This window comes from Thermobia domestica, chromosome 12 (assembly GCF_964235325.1).
Source record: "Thermobia domestica chromosome 12, izTheDome1.hap1.1, whole genome shotgun sequence".
NCBI lineage: Eukaryota > Metazoa > Arthropoda > Insecta > Zygentoma > Lepismatidae > Thermobia > Thermobia domestica.
This window is the reverse complement of record NC_137465.1, coordinates 110,781,615-110,798,083: the sequence shown is the minus strand read 5'-3', so window position 1 is coordinate 110,798,083 and position 16,469 is coordinate 110,781,615. Positions and strand designations below refer to the sequence as shown.

The 16,469-nt window shown below is 34.8% G+C and overlaps 1 protein-coding gene across 2 annotated transcripts in view; it reads right to left on the bottom strand.

Moving 5' to 3' along the window:
- Positions 1-16,469, bottom strand: part of Fur2 (furin-like protease 2) — a 1,527,485-nt gene that overhangs the window by 412,005 nt on the left and 1,099,011 nt on the right. For both annotated transcript variants that reach the window (XM_081733991.1, XM_081733993.1), the window contains exon 5: positions 1,653-1,787. In XM_081733991.1, coding sequence (XP_081590117.1) covers positions 1,653-1,787 — 135 coding nt within the window. The remainder of the gene's footprint in view (positions 1-1,652; positions 1,788-16,469) is intronic.

Genomic DNA, 16,469 nt, shown 5'->3' with positions numbered 1-16,469 from the left:
AAGAAGTCCATTCGATTATTAGAAATACATCTTACACTAATAATATGCAGAAAGAAAAGGAAAAAAAGCCACAATATTCCATAGGACAAATGTCAAGATGTTTTCATGACTTTCACCATCAAGACTCAGCACGCAAAATTTTGAAACTATTAAATGTGTTTACAGTGCGTTCCACGAACAAAGACAACTATAATACCGTACAAACCAAGGTAGATAGAGATATAAAGTTCTGTACCATGCAAATATCGGCAGGAAGACTTTGACGTAGTCTGTAATGCAACCACATAAACGGTGTTGCAGATTCAACAGAGTTGTGTTTTCTTTCTTTTTTTTCCCCAATGGCACTATGCAAGGTTATTACAAATTCCAAACTTAGATATTAAATCGTTATACTTACAGGAGAGGAAAACAAGTTTCTAAAAATGTTTTCTTTTTGTTAAGATGGTAAAAACGTTATTAAATTGTAATCAAGACATGGCAAAGTGAGGTTCAATAACATTCACATGACACCAAGTCGGGCTTTCACAATTATATACGCAATCCAAGAAAACGAAGATCCCATTCTTGAAGTTCCTCTAGTTCCCATACGACGAAATGAAAACATAACATATTTATTGTTCAGTGTTGTAATGTACCCTTGCCGACATTTTCATGGTATAAAATTTTATAACTCTATTTGCCTTTATTTGTATGCTATCACATGTGCAACATTTTTTGTCGAAATCACTTACAACAGCCAGATACGTCTCAAAACGACAAGCATGATTTCTACGAGACGCTTCAAGAGTCCTGCAGGCAGCTGTTCCATTCTTCACGGAAAACAGCATAGAATTTTGGAATTTTCTTGGTCGAGGGTAGCAGACTACAACTCATCTTTCTAGAAAATCCCAAGCATGTTCTGCAGGGTTCTTGTCTGGAGAACTTGTTGGTCAGTCCATGCGGTGGCCAGCTTCACTCTCAAGAAATTAATCCACCATGTTCGTTAATTACGCACGTGCATTATCGTTCATAAAGATGAAGTCAGAGCAGACTGCGTCTCTGAAAAGTCGGACCTGTTGTTGGGGTATCTCGTCTCTATACCTCTGGGCAATAACGTTATCCCTAGCAAAAACATATATATCAGGTGTTCTAAAAAATGGCGCCCACGGACCATAGAGGACTATTCTACAACTCAAACCAATTATATATCTTTCGGGTCCTCGTCTGGAGACGCGAATTGCACTATGTGACAACGTCGCAGATAAAGAACCGTAGGTTAGATCTACCAATCCATCAAATAATTACATCGATTCTTGCCAGATAACAGTTAAAGTCAACAGACGTTGACACTAGCACCATTTATTACCTTAATAATCAGTAACTGCTTAATGGATTTGTAGAGCTGTTCTAATGGTTCCAAGTTAATATGCGATGTTGCCACATAGAGAAATTTTGATTCCCCATAGCGGCTGAAGGAGGCCCCGGAGGACATTCCATCATATAACATTTTCGCTTTATTTTGACCTATAGAATAGTACTCTATGGTTCGTGGGCTCCATTTTTAGAACACCCGGTATACACCGCAAGAATGCTTTGAAAAACAGAGAAATAAGTGTATCCTTTGAATCAATTAAATTTATTAAAATGTAATAAATAAATAAATAAATACTCACATAATTAAGGGCGAGGTCCGGGTGATTTGTTTGAATGCCATCATCTAGGATGGAGACAACCACTCCTTTCCCTGTATAGCCTTTCTGCCAAACAGGAGCAACATTCATGTCATATCCATCCTTCGCACCACCATTCTGAAAATAAATAATATACATAAATATTCATTTCAATGAATCACATCTATATTAAAGCTAATATATGCACATCATTTTTTGATACCTTGTAGTGTACATGAAAGAAAAAGTTGTTTGTTTACTTTCAAATATTTTTAATAAGCTTCACTAGTATTTGAAACATTAGGGTGAATTTTCATACAAGCGTCCGTTGCGTTCGTTGATTGCGATCTCTATGTGTAGCCAACAGAAAGTTGAGTTACACTAGAACCGTACTTAAACAACATTCTCAATTTGCTATTCAGCAAATCGCAAGCAAAGAACACAGCGGATGCTTGTATGAAAATCTATCTTACAGGCTTAATACAGTTAACTTGACTTTCCTTTGACTATAACAAAATGGTCAATATTGAACCACAAATACCACTATTTTCTTGAGACAAGATAATGTGGTGGATAAAGATTTCAAGAATTAAAAGCACAAAAGGAATAGTTTAAGTGTAATGGTTACATTTGAATAATATGGATGTTCTGTAGCATTTTAAGTTGAATTTTAAATATGCAAATCATTGCATATTTTGTCTGGCGATTAAGGAACTTGCAACATTCATGGGATACATGCTAAAATCACACCAATAAATATCACACTACAATTTGAACATCATTTTTGAAGCTCTAGGTGTTATTGAAATGTTGTTAGATAAATAGGTACAATGAACAAAGATTAAGAGATGGTTATCAATCCTTCTTTTCGGCACGCCTTCGATTTGTCATCTAACAATGTTCATCTACATTTTTTTCCTAATCTCTTTTAAAATTATTTTACATCAACTTTCTTCTTTCTTTTTAACTTCTTTCTTTCTTTTACATTAACTTTCAACTTTCAGGCTCCTCGGAGGAAGCGGACATACGTGATTACTGTTCCGTTGTATACTACAATTTAATCCGATGTCGAAGGTGATTTGTACGACTCGAAGAATAAAAATCAGCGAAATCATATTGATTTAGACAAAATCCTAAGTCATTTGATAGCAGACAAAAAACAAAAATAATAATAAGAAGAAAAAAACTTACACAAGCGCTGACTGAGATACACCACACTATAATTGAAATGAGCATAGTGAGCTTCCACCATTCAATACAATCGGCATTCGTATACGTGTCCGCCCGTCTGTTCCGTGAGAACGCGCGTAACATTCAATTTTAATTAAAATTTGTGTGTGTACTCCACCAGTATTCGGCTTATTCTTTGGGGATGAAATTCATCAACAGTCGAGGGAAGGGATGAAAGAAGATTACAAATTTGCACACACACACACACACACACACACAATTATATATATACCGAATAATTTTCTAGTATAAACTATTTAAAAGTTATTCGATTGTGATAAAACATGATGTATAATGACGACCAGCTCTTATTGGTTATGGTAGACAAAGACAAAAATAAATAAATAAATAAAAAAGAGGGGTTAAGTTCTCCGAAACTTCAAATTATATTTATATAATATAATGAATGAGAAAATACTTTTCCTCGATAACTTTCATCAAAATTAATACATTTTTAAGCAATAAGAAGTGAATTTTTTCTTTGAGATTTCCCAATAGTCCACAATGCTTGGGGTCAAAGCCTGTCAAGAATTAAAGGATAAACTATCCCCAATCTCACAAAATAAGTCCTATGATAACTTTCGTGAAAGAAAATATTCGATTTGGGGAAATACTGCACATATTTTGCAGTAATAAAGGAGTGAACTATCATACCTTGATTTATGAAATTTGTTAAACCAAAAACATTATAAAAAAAAACTCCCGTTTTAATTAAAATCAGTGAAATTGATGAACAACAAAGCATTGAGTCTGCAAATAATAATAATAATAATACTTAAGTTCGCTTGTACAATGCACAGCGTCACTAGTAATAATAAGCAATGGTACACTGCTTTATTAATGTATGGAAATGGCGAATATTTACTTGGAAACAAAAACGTGTGAACTTGGAGGATGTCATTTAGATGGCAGATAAAAACGAAACAACATACTGTACTTAAAAATAATTTTCTTCACAACCCTTGAAGTTATTTGGTTTTCGTACAAAGGCAGCCAACAAGGGAAATACGAAATTCAGAGCATACTTAATGTAAAGTTAAGTTCTGCCAAGTCTTGTAGTTCCGCCACCGAAACTTGGAAACCCTTTTTAGGAATTTCAACGCCAGAGAAGACACGAGAAGTACATAGTATGGTGTAAGAGTTCATTCTCGAGCACATCACTCAAGCTCAAAGTTGTCTCTAGACATTCAACAAGAGATCTGTTTCATCACGGTTGCAGATAGCGCCTACTTAACTACTTTGAGTCATCATTTAACATGGGTACTCGCTCCTTCTCATCATGAACGAAGAAGACATAGAAAGAGGTGGATGCGTGGAAGGTACCAATTTTCTCACAGGTATTACAACGAGAAACACTTCACATATATTGTTTTCTTCCACTGAATAACCATGTTTTAAGCTATTCGGATTGACATATCCTGAAGAAATATACCAAAGTTACTCTTTAGTAGTATTAATCTGTACTCCTACCATTTGATGCACCAAGACGGTTAAAAAAATAAAAAAGAGACAAAAGAAAGAAATGTAATTTGTACAGAAACACGCTATTCTTCCCCTTTCCATATTTTCTACAGAAAATTTCAGAGGAAACTGCAAAGATGAACTCAAAGAGAACGTGAAAATTAAATTATTCGCCCGTTAAGTTACCAGAATAGAGTCTTCCACTTTCTAGTGATGGTAAGCTTATGTTTCTATCCTCTTCTGGTGCAGAATAAACAAAAGCACTTATGCTAATTATATTTTCCATACACCCAAATTAGTAATGCATGCAAGTACCAAGTATCTTTCGCTGGACATGTATCAACTTAATATTACTTCATTCTATACTTTATTTTAAAAAAACTATACATGTAGGTTTAGTATATGTTCCTTCGATAACATGGTTCAAGGTTCGATTCCCGGTAAGGGCGTAGCCGAGAGAAGGTAATATTAAGTCATTATTATTCGGGATCGCAATACTGTAAATTATGGATGCGTTAAAATATCAAATAAAACTTTTCATGAAGTGGATAATTTCAAATATCTAGGATTAATATTAACGGACCAAAACCATATTTACGAAGAAATTAAATGTCGACTAAAAGCAGGGAATTCGTGTTATTATTCAGTTCAAAATGTTTTAACGTCGCGAATTCTGTCGAGGAATTTAAAGCTAAACTATATAAAACGATAATCATCACTGTTGTTCTTTACGGTTGCGAAACATGGTCGCTTACTCTGAGGGAAGAACGTAGACTGAAAATATTTGAGAACAAGATCCTGAGACGAATATTCGGACCCAAAAGGAACGGGAATGGGGACTGACGGAAACTTGATAAGGAGGAATTACATTAGTTATACCGTTTAACAAACATTGTTAGAGTCATCAAATCTAGGAGACTCAGGTAGGCAAGTTATGTAGTCAGAATGGAAGAAAGTAGGAATGCTTTCATAGTTTCCACTGGAAATCCAATAGGAAAACGATCATTAGGAAGACCTAGGGACAGATGGGAGGATAATACTAAGATGGATCTCGCACAAATAGGAATGCAAAGTAGAAACTGGATCCAGTTGGCTAAGAATAGAATTCAATGGAGAGCTTTTGTGAACGCGGCATTGAACCTCCGGGTTCCATAGGCCATACAAGTTAGTTAATTACAAGTTGTACGTGCATCACTGTTAGGTGTGCGCGTGTTATTATTATAAGATGAATGACGGTCAATACAATCTGGTACTTAACTATATATATATATATATATATATATATATATATATATATATATATATATATATATATATATATATATATATATATATATATATATGAGATATAAATAAGCAACATTTTTTAAAAGAATAAAAAATTATTATTATTGGTAACGAACTACATACTTTGTAACGCTATTTTTTTTTAATTTTTTCCCAAACATGACATATGAAAATTTCATTTTGTCTAACTTGATATGATCTATTTATTGATTGTATTAATTTGTTTTGTACAATATTACAGATAAACAGAAATTAAAATAATAGTTCTAATTATTCTTCTTCTTCTTATTATTATTATTGTAACCTGTGTATTAACAACGATGTCAAATAATTTTGTATTTTTCCTCTGAAAGTGGTGTCTTCTTTTGTCTGTCCCGCTAATTTTCAGTCTGAAGAACAAACACATTGCTAAATTAGACAAAACACTTTGGTCGCTTGCTTGTAATGATGGGAAATGTGAGTTTAGGATTCTCATTATCCTGTGTCCCCTACTATTGTCCGCGACAGAATTTATATGCTAAAGCCTGATCAGGATTAAGACTTAACATTGTACTTTTTTTTAAAAAAAAGGGGACAAAATGGTTTAGAAGTTTGAAAGTGCGTAGTTAACAAACACAAAACTTGCAGTCTGTATAATTAGAAAAAAATGTAAATATACTTTTCTCTTTTGTCGCGTGTCTCCCTTTTCCAAAATACGAAAATTAAAATATTTGCACCCTATAGATGGTTTCATGTGTGATTAGCGTCGAGTTTGATTACTGCATGATACTAACTTCCGAAACACACTGCTTATGTTATCTACGATTTCTATCGAAAAAAGCCAAAGGCCAATCACAATTTTTCTGAAGGAGTGTCCAAACTCATTAGAAGAAATCAAGAGAAACGAATATTTCCTTGATTTCTCCTAATGTGTTCAGACAATCGTGCGGGTCTTTTCCTCATACAAATCCTGGGTAACATAACCCATGTGTTTCGGAAGTTAGCACTATGCATTAATTAAACTCTCAGTACGATTTCTAAAGATCTACGGCTATTGATGTTTAAAGATCTAAAATCGTACCCAAAATAGGCCAAATAAATTCAGCTGTTTGGACATACCGAAGTTAACTATGAATTTGTGGTTTTCTCTGCCGCAGCCCTGTCTGTAAATTGTTTATTATGTATCACTTTAACAAAATAGTGTATTTCCACCTGTGTTTAATGCAAATACTGTATTGTGAACTCTGTACTCTCTACCATGTGCAATAAAAAGAAATATTATATATATTTGTTAGATATCCTATTTTGTATAAAATGTATAGCGTGTTCCTATGAAGTTATCTACAGAAGTCATTGGTGTGATTCGTGCAGCTTCGGCGGCAAAATTTCCCACCACGAAGGATTTTAGGGAGGTTTCCAGCCCGTCTACACCGCCATCACTGATTATTATTTGTGTAATTATTAGTAATCATTATTGTATTTTTTCTTTCATTATATACTATAATTGTTTTAATAACTAGTTTATAATACAATTGTATTATTTGTGGTGAGCTTATGTCCCCTCCTACATTAATATACTGTAATATGATATAATATTGGAATTTCTCAATGGCGTCTTCAGGACTACAAGTGGCTTATTAATACCATCCTGAAACCCCGCAGAAGATACGATTATACAAACAGTTAAAATGCAGTGGTTTCATCTCCATCTGAGATTTCATAGAAGATTACACAAATAAAATATTGTGGTTTCAGCTGCACCTGAAATTCCACATGATATAATATTACATAAACAAATAAAATAAAGATTTCTAACTGCACCATTCCACCTTTTCTTTTTAATTAATATTATTGTTATTCGCTAAATTCGCTGGCAATAGGAAAGTTACTGGCTGTCGACATGGCTCTGGAATGTTGTTAGAAGAAAAAGTACGAATGAAATTAGAATGGCGTTTCTACATATGGGGAAATCACTTTGACCCTTTTTTATTCCAAGATCGAAACTATATATTACATATAGATGTACAGTTGGAAGAGGGATTAAATGTACAGACATCGAGAATCGATCTCGCTTCTTTTGGATCAGAGATGAGAATACCATTCTGTATTACGAGATTAACATAACCTATGCATAATTACTTGACGTCTGAGACACTGAAATAACTTAAATTTATCTAAGTTAATTCAATACTCCATTCGTATTTATTTACATCTTGTCTAAAGTGATTTCTAGCTAATGTGATGTCTTCTTTATATGTAATAACTTGTTACGTATATTATACAGGGTTAGCATAAATGACTCATTCGTTTTGAAAAGGTTATATTTTCAAAGGTGTATTACACGTAAACACATGAAGGATATATGAAAAGTACCATGAACTCACCAAGTTTATACACCCTCTACAAATGTTCAATATGTGCCCCTTTGGTGACAACACACGTGCAGACGATGCCCGAGCTCATTTCATACATTTTGCAGCATAGGTCTGTCAATTATGTGCACTGCAGCACTGATGTATTCTTTGAGGTCAACTAAGGATTGTGGTATTGAGGGTTACGTAAGCAAGAAGTCGCACAATCGTGCTCCCACAGAAAGAAGTTGTAAGGCGTTAAATCAGATCTGGGGAACCATGGGAACAAAGCGAGATTATTCTCACAATACAACTAATCCAGCGATGTGGGATGTGCCAATGAAGAAGTATCCCGTCTTGTGCCATCCCCCTCGTGCTGCCACCTGGAATACACAATACAAATTGATACATCCCGCATCACTGGATTGGGCATATAGCTGAAAATGACCTCGTTTCTCCCTCTGGCTTTCCAGATCTCCTGATTTAATATCTTGCGACTTCTTCCTGTGGGATACGTTAAGAACCTTGTTTACGTACCCTGACTTAGACGAGGTCAAAGAACGCATTAATGCTGCAGTGCAGACAATTGACAGGACTATGCTACAAAATGTATGGAATGAGCTCGAGTATCGTCTGAACGTGTGCTGTGTCACCAAAGGGGCACATATTTAACATTTCTAGAGGGTGTATAAACTTGGTGAGTTTGTGGTTCTCTTCCTATATGTTTCATGTGTGTACGGGTAATACTTTTGAAAATATAGCCTTTTCAAAATGAAAGAATCATTTATCCTAACCCTGTATTAATTTGAAATTTCGCAACCGATGAAATCATCGTTATGAGCTATAATAATCAATCTCATAGTAATTGTACTATTTCGTTAGAAAATTATTTTCAGTTGTTACAGAATTAATGATTGACACAAGAAGAACTCTTGAAATTCAAAATCATGTTTATATTACTGTATATCTGTAACTGTTTCCTCTATCCTGTAAAAGCAAGAAAAGATTTAATGAAGTTAGGAAGTTGGATTTGGTAGAACCGGGGAAAATCTGAAGTGGTTTCTAAAAGGTTTCACGTAATATGCTTGTGTCTTGTCTCGAGCGTTGCGATGCGGTTTCAATTAGCAAACCTGATTTAGTTGTAGCACTTAAAACTGGAACCATCCAATCCTCTCATTCCCTAGACTCCTTTCTGCGTAACACGAACCTCACTCGTTTCTAAAGTACATTTTTTCTCCATTCATTCATTCTTTCGACGTCGCTTCCCTCTTAGCTGTTTGGGTGGAATTCGGACAGCGATTTCACTGACCGATGGCAGCTTTTCCATTACATTTACAGCGTTTTTACAGCTCTCTTAAGACTAGCTCTTTTTCCTCTCTGCAGCAGATTTTCTCCGGGAGGATAACGTAGGCTTCGCGAGCACAGTATTCCTTGCTTATGGACCCAACGACTATTGGGTGTCTCTCAAAAAGTCAGCGTTGCAATCTTGTAGAAACAAATACGCACTAGGGCAAAATACTCGTTTTGCCCCTCCACTTTCAGACTGTAAAAACATCATACAAGAGTGATTACATGAACTTTTTTTATGGTAATGTAAAGAACATTCTCTATTTCAGATTCATCTTTCTGTTTGAAACAAGGAACCGGGCGCTTTTTCTTACCTCATGTTAGACAGAAAGATTTAGGAAAAAGAATTGAAAGTTCTACGTCCATTGGTGTACATTCTCAAAACCCTGCAAATTCTTTAAGGATTGTTGTTTTAAGTAATCGTAGATCTACAGTATGAAACGAGTCGTCGAGCGAGATTTTAAACTTTAAAAAAGATAACAGTTTAAATGCGTACAAGAACATTTAAATATATTTTCTATAAATTTAAATTATTCTTACAAACAATATGCAGAATGCAGTAAGTTTTATAGTGAGGAAAAATATATCCCTTGTGAGCACTAACGAATGGCAGTAGAGGACCGGGCGGGGACACATTCACAAACGTCAGCAAGGACACTTCCCACAGGGATATATGCAAGGGTGGGTCCTGGGGGTTCGGACCTCCCCGAAATCCCGACTTTTCTGTATATTTAATTAATATAATCTATCCTCGTGTTGGATGTTGACCCTCGAAAACATTTGGACCCCTTCCGAAATAAATTCCTGTGTACATGCCTAACTTCCGAAGAGAATTTACAGCAAAAAAGTTTGTTTTCGTGAAAGGGGGCGGGCGGGGTTTGCGTGTTCCAAGTCTCGTTCTTCTGTGAAAACATTTACTGTCAATATTATGTCAACATCGTAATATTGCTAATGATGTTCCCTGAATAATTATTAAACATTTTTATATTAAAAATGCAAGCATGAGGTGAAGCTTCGGCATATGGTATATGACTTTTGGATAAAGAAAGAGTAAAACAAAAATATAGAACTGGATGTAATTAGAATGAGTATCAGAAAAATAAGTAATCTATATTCATTCTTAGGAAAGTAGCAACAGTCTATTGTAGCGTTTGTTCAAAGGACTGTATTTAAATAGTAATTGTTACCTCTCCGTAACAGCACAGGATGTGCTAGGCATATGCCATTTAGGTGCCCCATCTACTTTTTAGGTACCTGACACTTAGCACAGATGATATTCATGTGCTAAGTACGTACTTCAGCTACCTACAGTTTTAGGTACTTGTTACACCTAATTGGTATTTGTAACTATGTACCACAAATATAGCATTTATATACTTGGCTGTTTCGTACTCTAACAGTCATTTGTTTTTATGTCGTCACTTGGGACATATATCTGTCATGTTCTCTTACCCCTACGTCCTAGGTACGTCCTTTAGGTACATACTGTTTCAGATACTCTAACAGCACAAGATGTACTAGGCATGCTACATGTAGATTTTCTAAATTCATCTCTTACATTGGATGCATTTGTTGTTTGTTTTTCTAAGCGATTGTGTATTAGAAGCAACAAACGCATCAACTTTATTAGATGGCAACTGTTGCCAATCATTTGAAAATGAATATGGAAGAACCATGAAATAAACTAAATAGACACTCGTCATTTTGTTATAAAATTACATTTAGAGTAGATTTTATCTGATCCCAAACGGTTATCGTTGAATACACGCTGTTAAATGAGCACTCTGATTAACCAAATTCAACAGACCTTAACAATTTATCCCTCTACAAGCCATATTGTCTTCATCACCTCCGTGGCCAAGTCGGTAGAGCACGCGGCTAGTAATTCAAAGGTTGGCGGTTCGCGCCTATCCTAGAGTACATTTTTTTACTTGTTAAAATGTTTTTTAGACTCACCTTAATGTAAAGATATTACGCATGTAGGCGATTTAACATATTTTTGGAGAGTAATTTTGTGGTTCATTGACGCTTACGACATGGGGAACACAACTACAACATACTAGGCACGTTTCCCAGGTACATGTCAGGCATGTGCCTAGGCGCGGACATAGACTGTGACTATCACTTGCCATCTATGTGATTTCTCTCTCAGAGGTACATAAGGCATATACTGGACATATTCCCATGTACCTGAGGGAACACGATAGGCATATGCCTGCTATGTGATTGTGCTATTAGGGCTATAACCTAATTATGTACTAATAGTATGCAAAAATATCAGAATCAATATTTTTCATTATCATTGGGTAACGCTAATGGAATAATTGCAATAACCTGAATTCGAGAGTACTATCTTTTTTAAAGTAAAACTCTATAGAATTCTTGAACAAAAAGAAACAAGAGGGTGGGAATCGAAATTGCTATTGCGTAAATATAAAGAGTACAGATGTTTTTAAAAGAATATCGTAACATTTAAAAATTATATAGTATACTTGTTCCTGGTTGAGTTAGTGCACTAACAGCGTTGATGTAATAATAGTGTTTGTTTTATTGTTTCTCTTTTATTAATTTTGTTTCCCCATGTCTGTGTGCCTTTTTTAATCAAATACTGTACAATGTTTTGAGGCACAGAGTGCCCTATACCTAACAATCAATTTATTTTCTTCATATTATTTAAGATACACTAAATCAACAACATTTTCTTTTAACAGATGCGACAGCTCTTCTAAATTTTAAAGCAGGGTAGAAACATTTCCTTTACGTTTAATTTCTTGGATTAAAAATCAAAATACAGGAATTTCTCTAAATATTTTTCTGTTTGCTGTGAACCCAATGATTTGTGATTATAGAATATTTCAAGCATTACTATTATTAGTTTATCAGCCCCACAAAGTCGATAATGAACAACCATGGCACAGTGGTAGCGTTAAGGCTCCGCATTTGGAAGGTTCGGGGGTTCGATCCCCGAGGTGCCATCGTATTCAGAAAAATGAGTCTGAGGTTATTTCACGGTTTCCCCAAGCAAATGCTGAGATGGTACGGTCTTTAGAGGCCGTGACTTCCTCTTCTAATTACTTCTTCCTTTCGTGCCTCTCTTCCTTTCCCGGGTTTTATGCACGTCGAGGGACGTCCTTTCTCAGTCACGTGAAGGGCTGATATAGCCAAACTTGCTGAAGAGCCCACAAACATTCAAATCTTATCCCAACCACAAAGTCGATGGTCTAAGTACTAGTTGGTGAACCTTAGCAACAATTTTTCAGCGCACAATTATTATTAACCGAGTTGAAATCTTGGTTCTCGTGATATTTGTGATTGGGTTCTTTTATCGTTGCTTTACCAGCACCACAGAAAGCAAAGTGAACACTGATTAAATTCTCGGAAGGAGCACTTAGTTTACGCATTAACGATCACCTGAGCCCCCTAACTACCCCAATTCACGTAATGTTCACTTAGGCCTTGTAGGAGAGAGTACTGATACCTGTCTGACATTGAAATAAAAAAAGTTAAGTTTGCGTTACTAAATTGTTTGCTGTTTATGTAGGGATGCAAGGAAATGTGTATGTTACACACGTGATCCTTACTTTATGTCTGACCAAAAAGAATCCTTCTTGACACATCATCAACAAAAAAGTTACGAAAAATACAAATCTTCCTGGTGTTTATGAAAAAACTTCACCAACAATCAGTGCCAGCATTGGTACAAAAAGTTCACAACAAAATGCATTTCAGAATTCTATGCAATGTGCCTCACTTTTAGTACAGGATTCCACGAGCACCTCCAAAAGCAAATTGAGCAAAGCGCCAGACAAATTGCTACAAATTACCCGAACAGTCCCACACAGGACTTGCTTAAAGAACTTGATCTTGTGTGACCGATCGCGGGAAAAAGTTTGAAATTCCTATTTTAGAAAATAAAACTCAGCCGACTAAGGATTTTAATTTTTCACGAACTGCACGCCGATCTTGTCACGCGGAATGGTTTCATACATTACGATACAGTCAGAGATGATGTTTAGGGTTTTGATTGTAGCCTATAAGGCATATCATTTGACAGGTAAAATACTGATGCAAGGAGCTAAATTGAGTTTTCTCGTCCTAGGGTTCAAGAACTGGAAAAAGATCACAGACAAATTCAGAGGACATAAAAGCGAACTCCATTTTCCGAATAATGTCCGTGTGAACATTTCCAACGCAGTTAAAAATATGTATATAAAATGGTAAAAATTGTAGTAACCAACAGCCATTTTTAGTAAGTAATATAATTTTTACTATTTTATTTTTTAACTATGATTTACGTCGTTGAAAATTTCTGCACCATACCAAAATCCAGCACAAAATTGGTACTGGACTAATTAAACTTAAAGACGTAAACCAAGATGCTTCTCGTAGATGGAAATTTTACCCCCACGAAACAGTATACAGCTGCATTTTCTTCTTCTTCTTCTTCTTCTTCTTCTTCTTATTATTATTATTATTATTATTATTATTATTATTATTATTATTATTATTATTGTCCAACTAAATCCAATCATTGTTACATTACAAACATATATTCGTATTATCTTACCTATGCCACTTTCCCGCGTCTATTTTCAAGACAGTAGTTCAAAACCAGTTTGCCCGCAGCTGAAAGAGACTTCCGACGCCACTGCTTCTAACAGAGACACACATTCCTAACAGTGACCCATATTATTTACCTCTACCAGTAAAGAAGGAAAGTATATCGGATTCACTAGTAGTTTTATTTAAAGTAAAATTAAATCTTTAACATTATGTCGATTTAAGTTTCAAGAAGTCGTATGGTTAATGTAAAAGACTGAAGTAAAGAAATTAGTAAAATGGAAAGAATGAGAACAAATGGCAATCCCGAGAAAATGTGCGGACATATTGTTATCCACAGCAAATTTACATAAATTGGTAGCTATATCACGCCTGATTCTTCACACTATTATTTATTTATTTATTTATTTAATAATCACTAGATACAGTTCAGAAGCCATTTTATACTGGATATCTAACAACAACAATAACAATGGAAAGGATTTGTGAAAGCATTGGCCAGGGCCTGTTTAGTAGGTACAATCCCAGCATTTGCCTGGTAGACCCTAGGACTGAGAAAAAACTCTGGAAAAACCCAGTCAGGATGGTCAGCAGCGGGTATCGAAACCCGCGACCTCCCGAATGTGAAGCCAACGCTCTATCACTTGAGCTACTTCGCTCGGTAAAGAATGTAAAGATTATCCTTTTAAGATTGTATCTACGTCATTACTTTTCTAAGAGAGGTTCAAATATAGGTGAATGATATTTTTTGAAACCATTTAGTTTCCCTGGAAGTTTTTAGTAATTCTGATATTTTCATCTAATAAGGGATTTTTGTTTCTTTCTCTCTCTGGAAATCCACACTAGATGAAAATTGTATGATTGATGAAAGTGTTTAGGCTTAACGATCATCACGGGAAAAGATTGATGAAAAAATATTTCAAATTTATAAACAAATTTGTTTCCGTACCTGAAACTAGACTGCATCCACTCAAGATAGCTCAATGAAATATTAATTCATTTTATTTATTTGCAGAATGTTCGTATGTAATATCTCTGTCAGGTAACGTTACGTTCAATAACAAAGCTATATAAGCACAACAAGAAATAACAATAACACAATTAAGAGTTAATTAATAAAGATAATAATAATGGATATGATGGTAGCAAACGCAGCGCATGCATGAAAAATTAAGTAAATTAATTCAAGTGCTGTATTTAGATTCATTACTAAAGTGTCAACAATCGACGAAACTGGTTGTTTATAAATTAACTCTGAAAACATTAGTTCTAGTAGCACAAATAGAATAGGATACTACATCATGTGGGTACTCAAACGTTTATCTGTTACATTTCATCGTTTATGTTTCTGTTCGCAAATTTCGTAGGAGCTAAGATTTGAGATTATGATTGTTATATGTGTATGTTTAAGGTTGTGAATTTAATTAGGAAACAGTTGCAACAATTATATTAATCTAGAAACTATGAGATTCTTACTTTCCCCCCAAAAAAAAACCATGCTCAGTTTTAATGCGACTTATCTCATTTTTGTATAGATTTATATGATTTTGACCACTGTAACAACGCCAGTATTGGGGTAGTATTGTCATGATGCAAGGAATTTTATTCTTGTTTGATCAACCCAGTATTCTTCCCGTTATTTTTCTTATAATTTGTCCAAAAATTTACATAGTACTCAGCAATGATGATCTTACCAGGTAAAAGTAATTTTGAAAGATACTTTTTCGTCTCGAGAAATTTAATGCATTTTCTTTACAACAGACTTTACGTATGACCTTCTTTGCAGGTCGAGAAACCGGATTTTCCGTTATGTTGCTGTTCTCTTCAAGGAATGTATTATTATTATTATTATTATTATTATTATTATTATTATTATTATTATTATTATTATTATTATTATTTTTGCATCGCCGATTTATTAAACGATGTTGCATGGTGATGCACTTATTGCATCACTTTAGTGAACGCTCAGTTGGTACTAGCACACACAGTGCTGCAGATTTTGAATCACTTATTTGACGTAGTTACGATGTTTGTTAATAGGTTGTTCGTCATGTTATTTTCAGTCAATTGTCATATTCCTGCGTTTTGTGGTTCTGTTATGTTTCTGTTTGCACGTAGTGAATGCGGTGATAATTAAGTTTGTGCTGTTATTGGTAAGCATTTTAATTTATGTATTCTGTCTATGAGTTCTTGTATTTTAGATTCTTGGGATGTAGTGCAGGTGATGTAGAGGTCACCCGAGTTAAATTAGTTTTTTTTAAATGTTATTTGTTGTGATGCAAAAGTTGCATCACTGTGCAACAAGCCGATAAAAACGATATTGGTTATTTGAACGTATATTTTCTCATACGTCGCAAGTTACGTGTAATATTTTCATTGATGATATTAAGAAAATGATAGAATATAATAACACCAATGATGTAACCATGGGGGAGCTCTGAGGGCACAGTCCTACCTCAGAAAATTTCGTTTCTCACAAAAGTCTTCAAATTTCAGAGAAAATATTTTTACGTATATTTCATTCATAGGTACAGGGATAAAACGAGGGGGATCACGGAGAGATGTCGTAATCCCATTTTGTAAAATTAACTTTGGCGTCCTT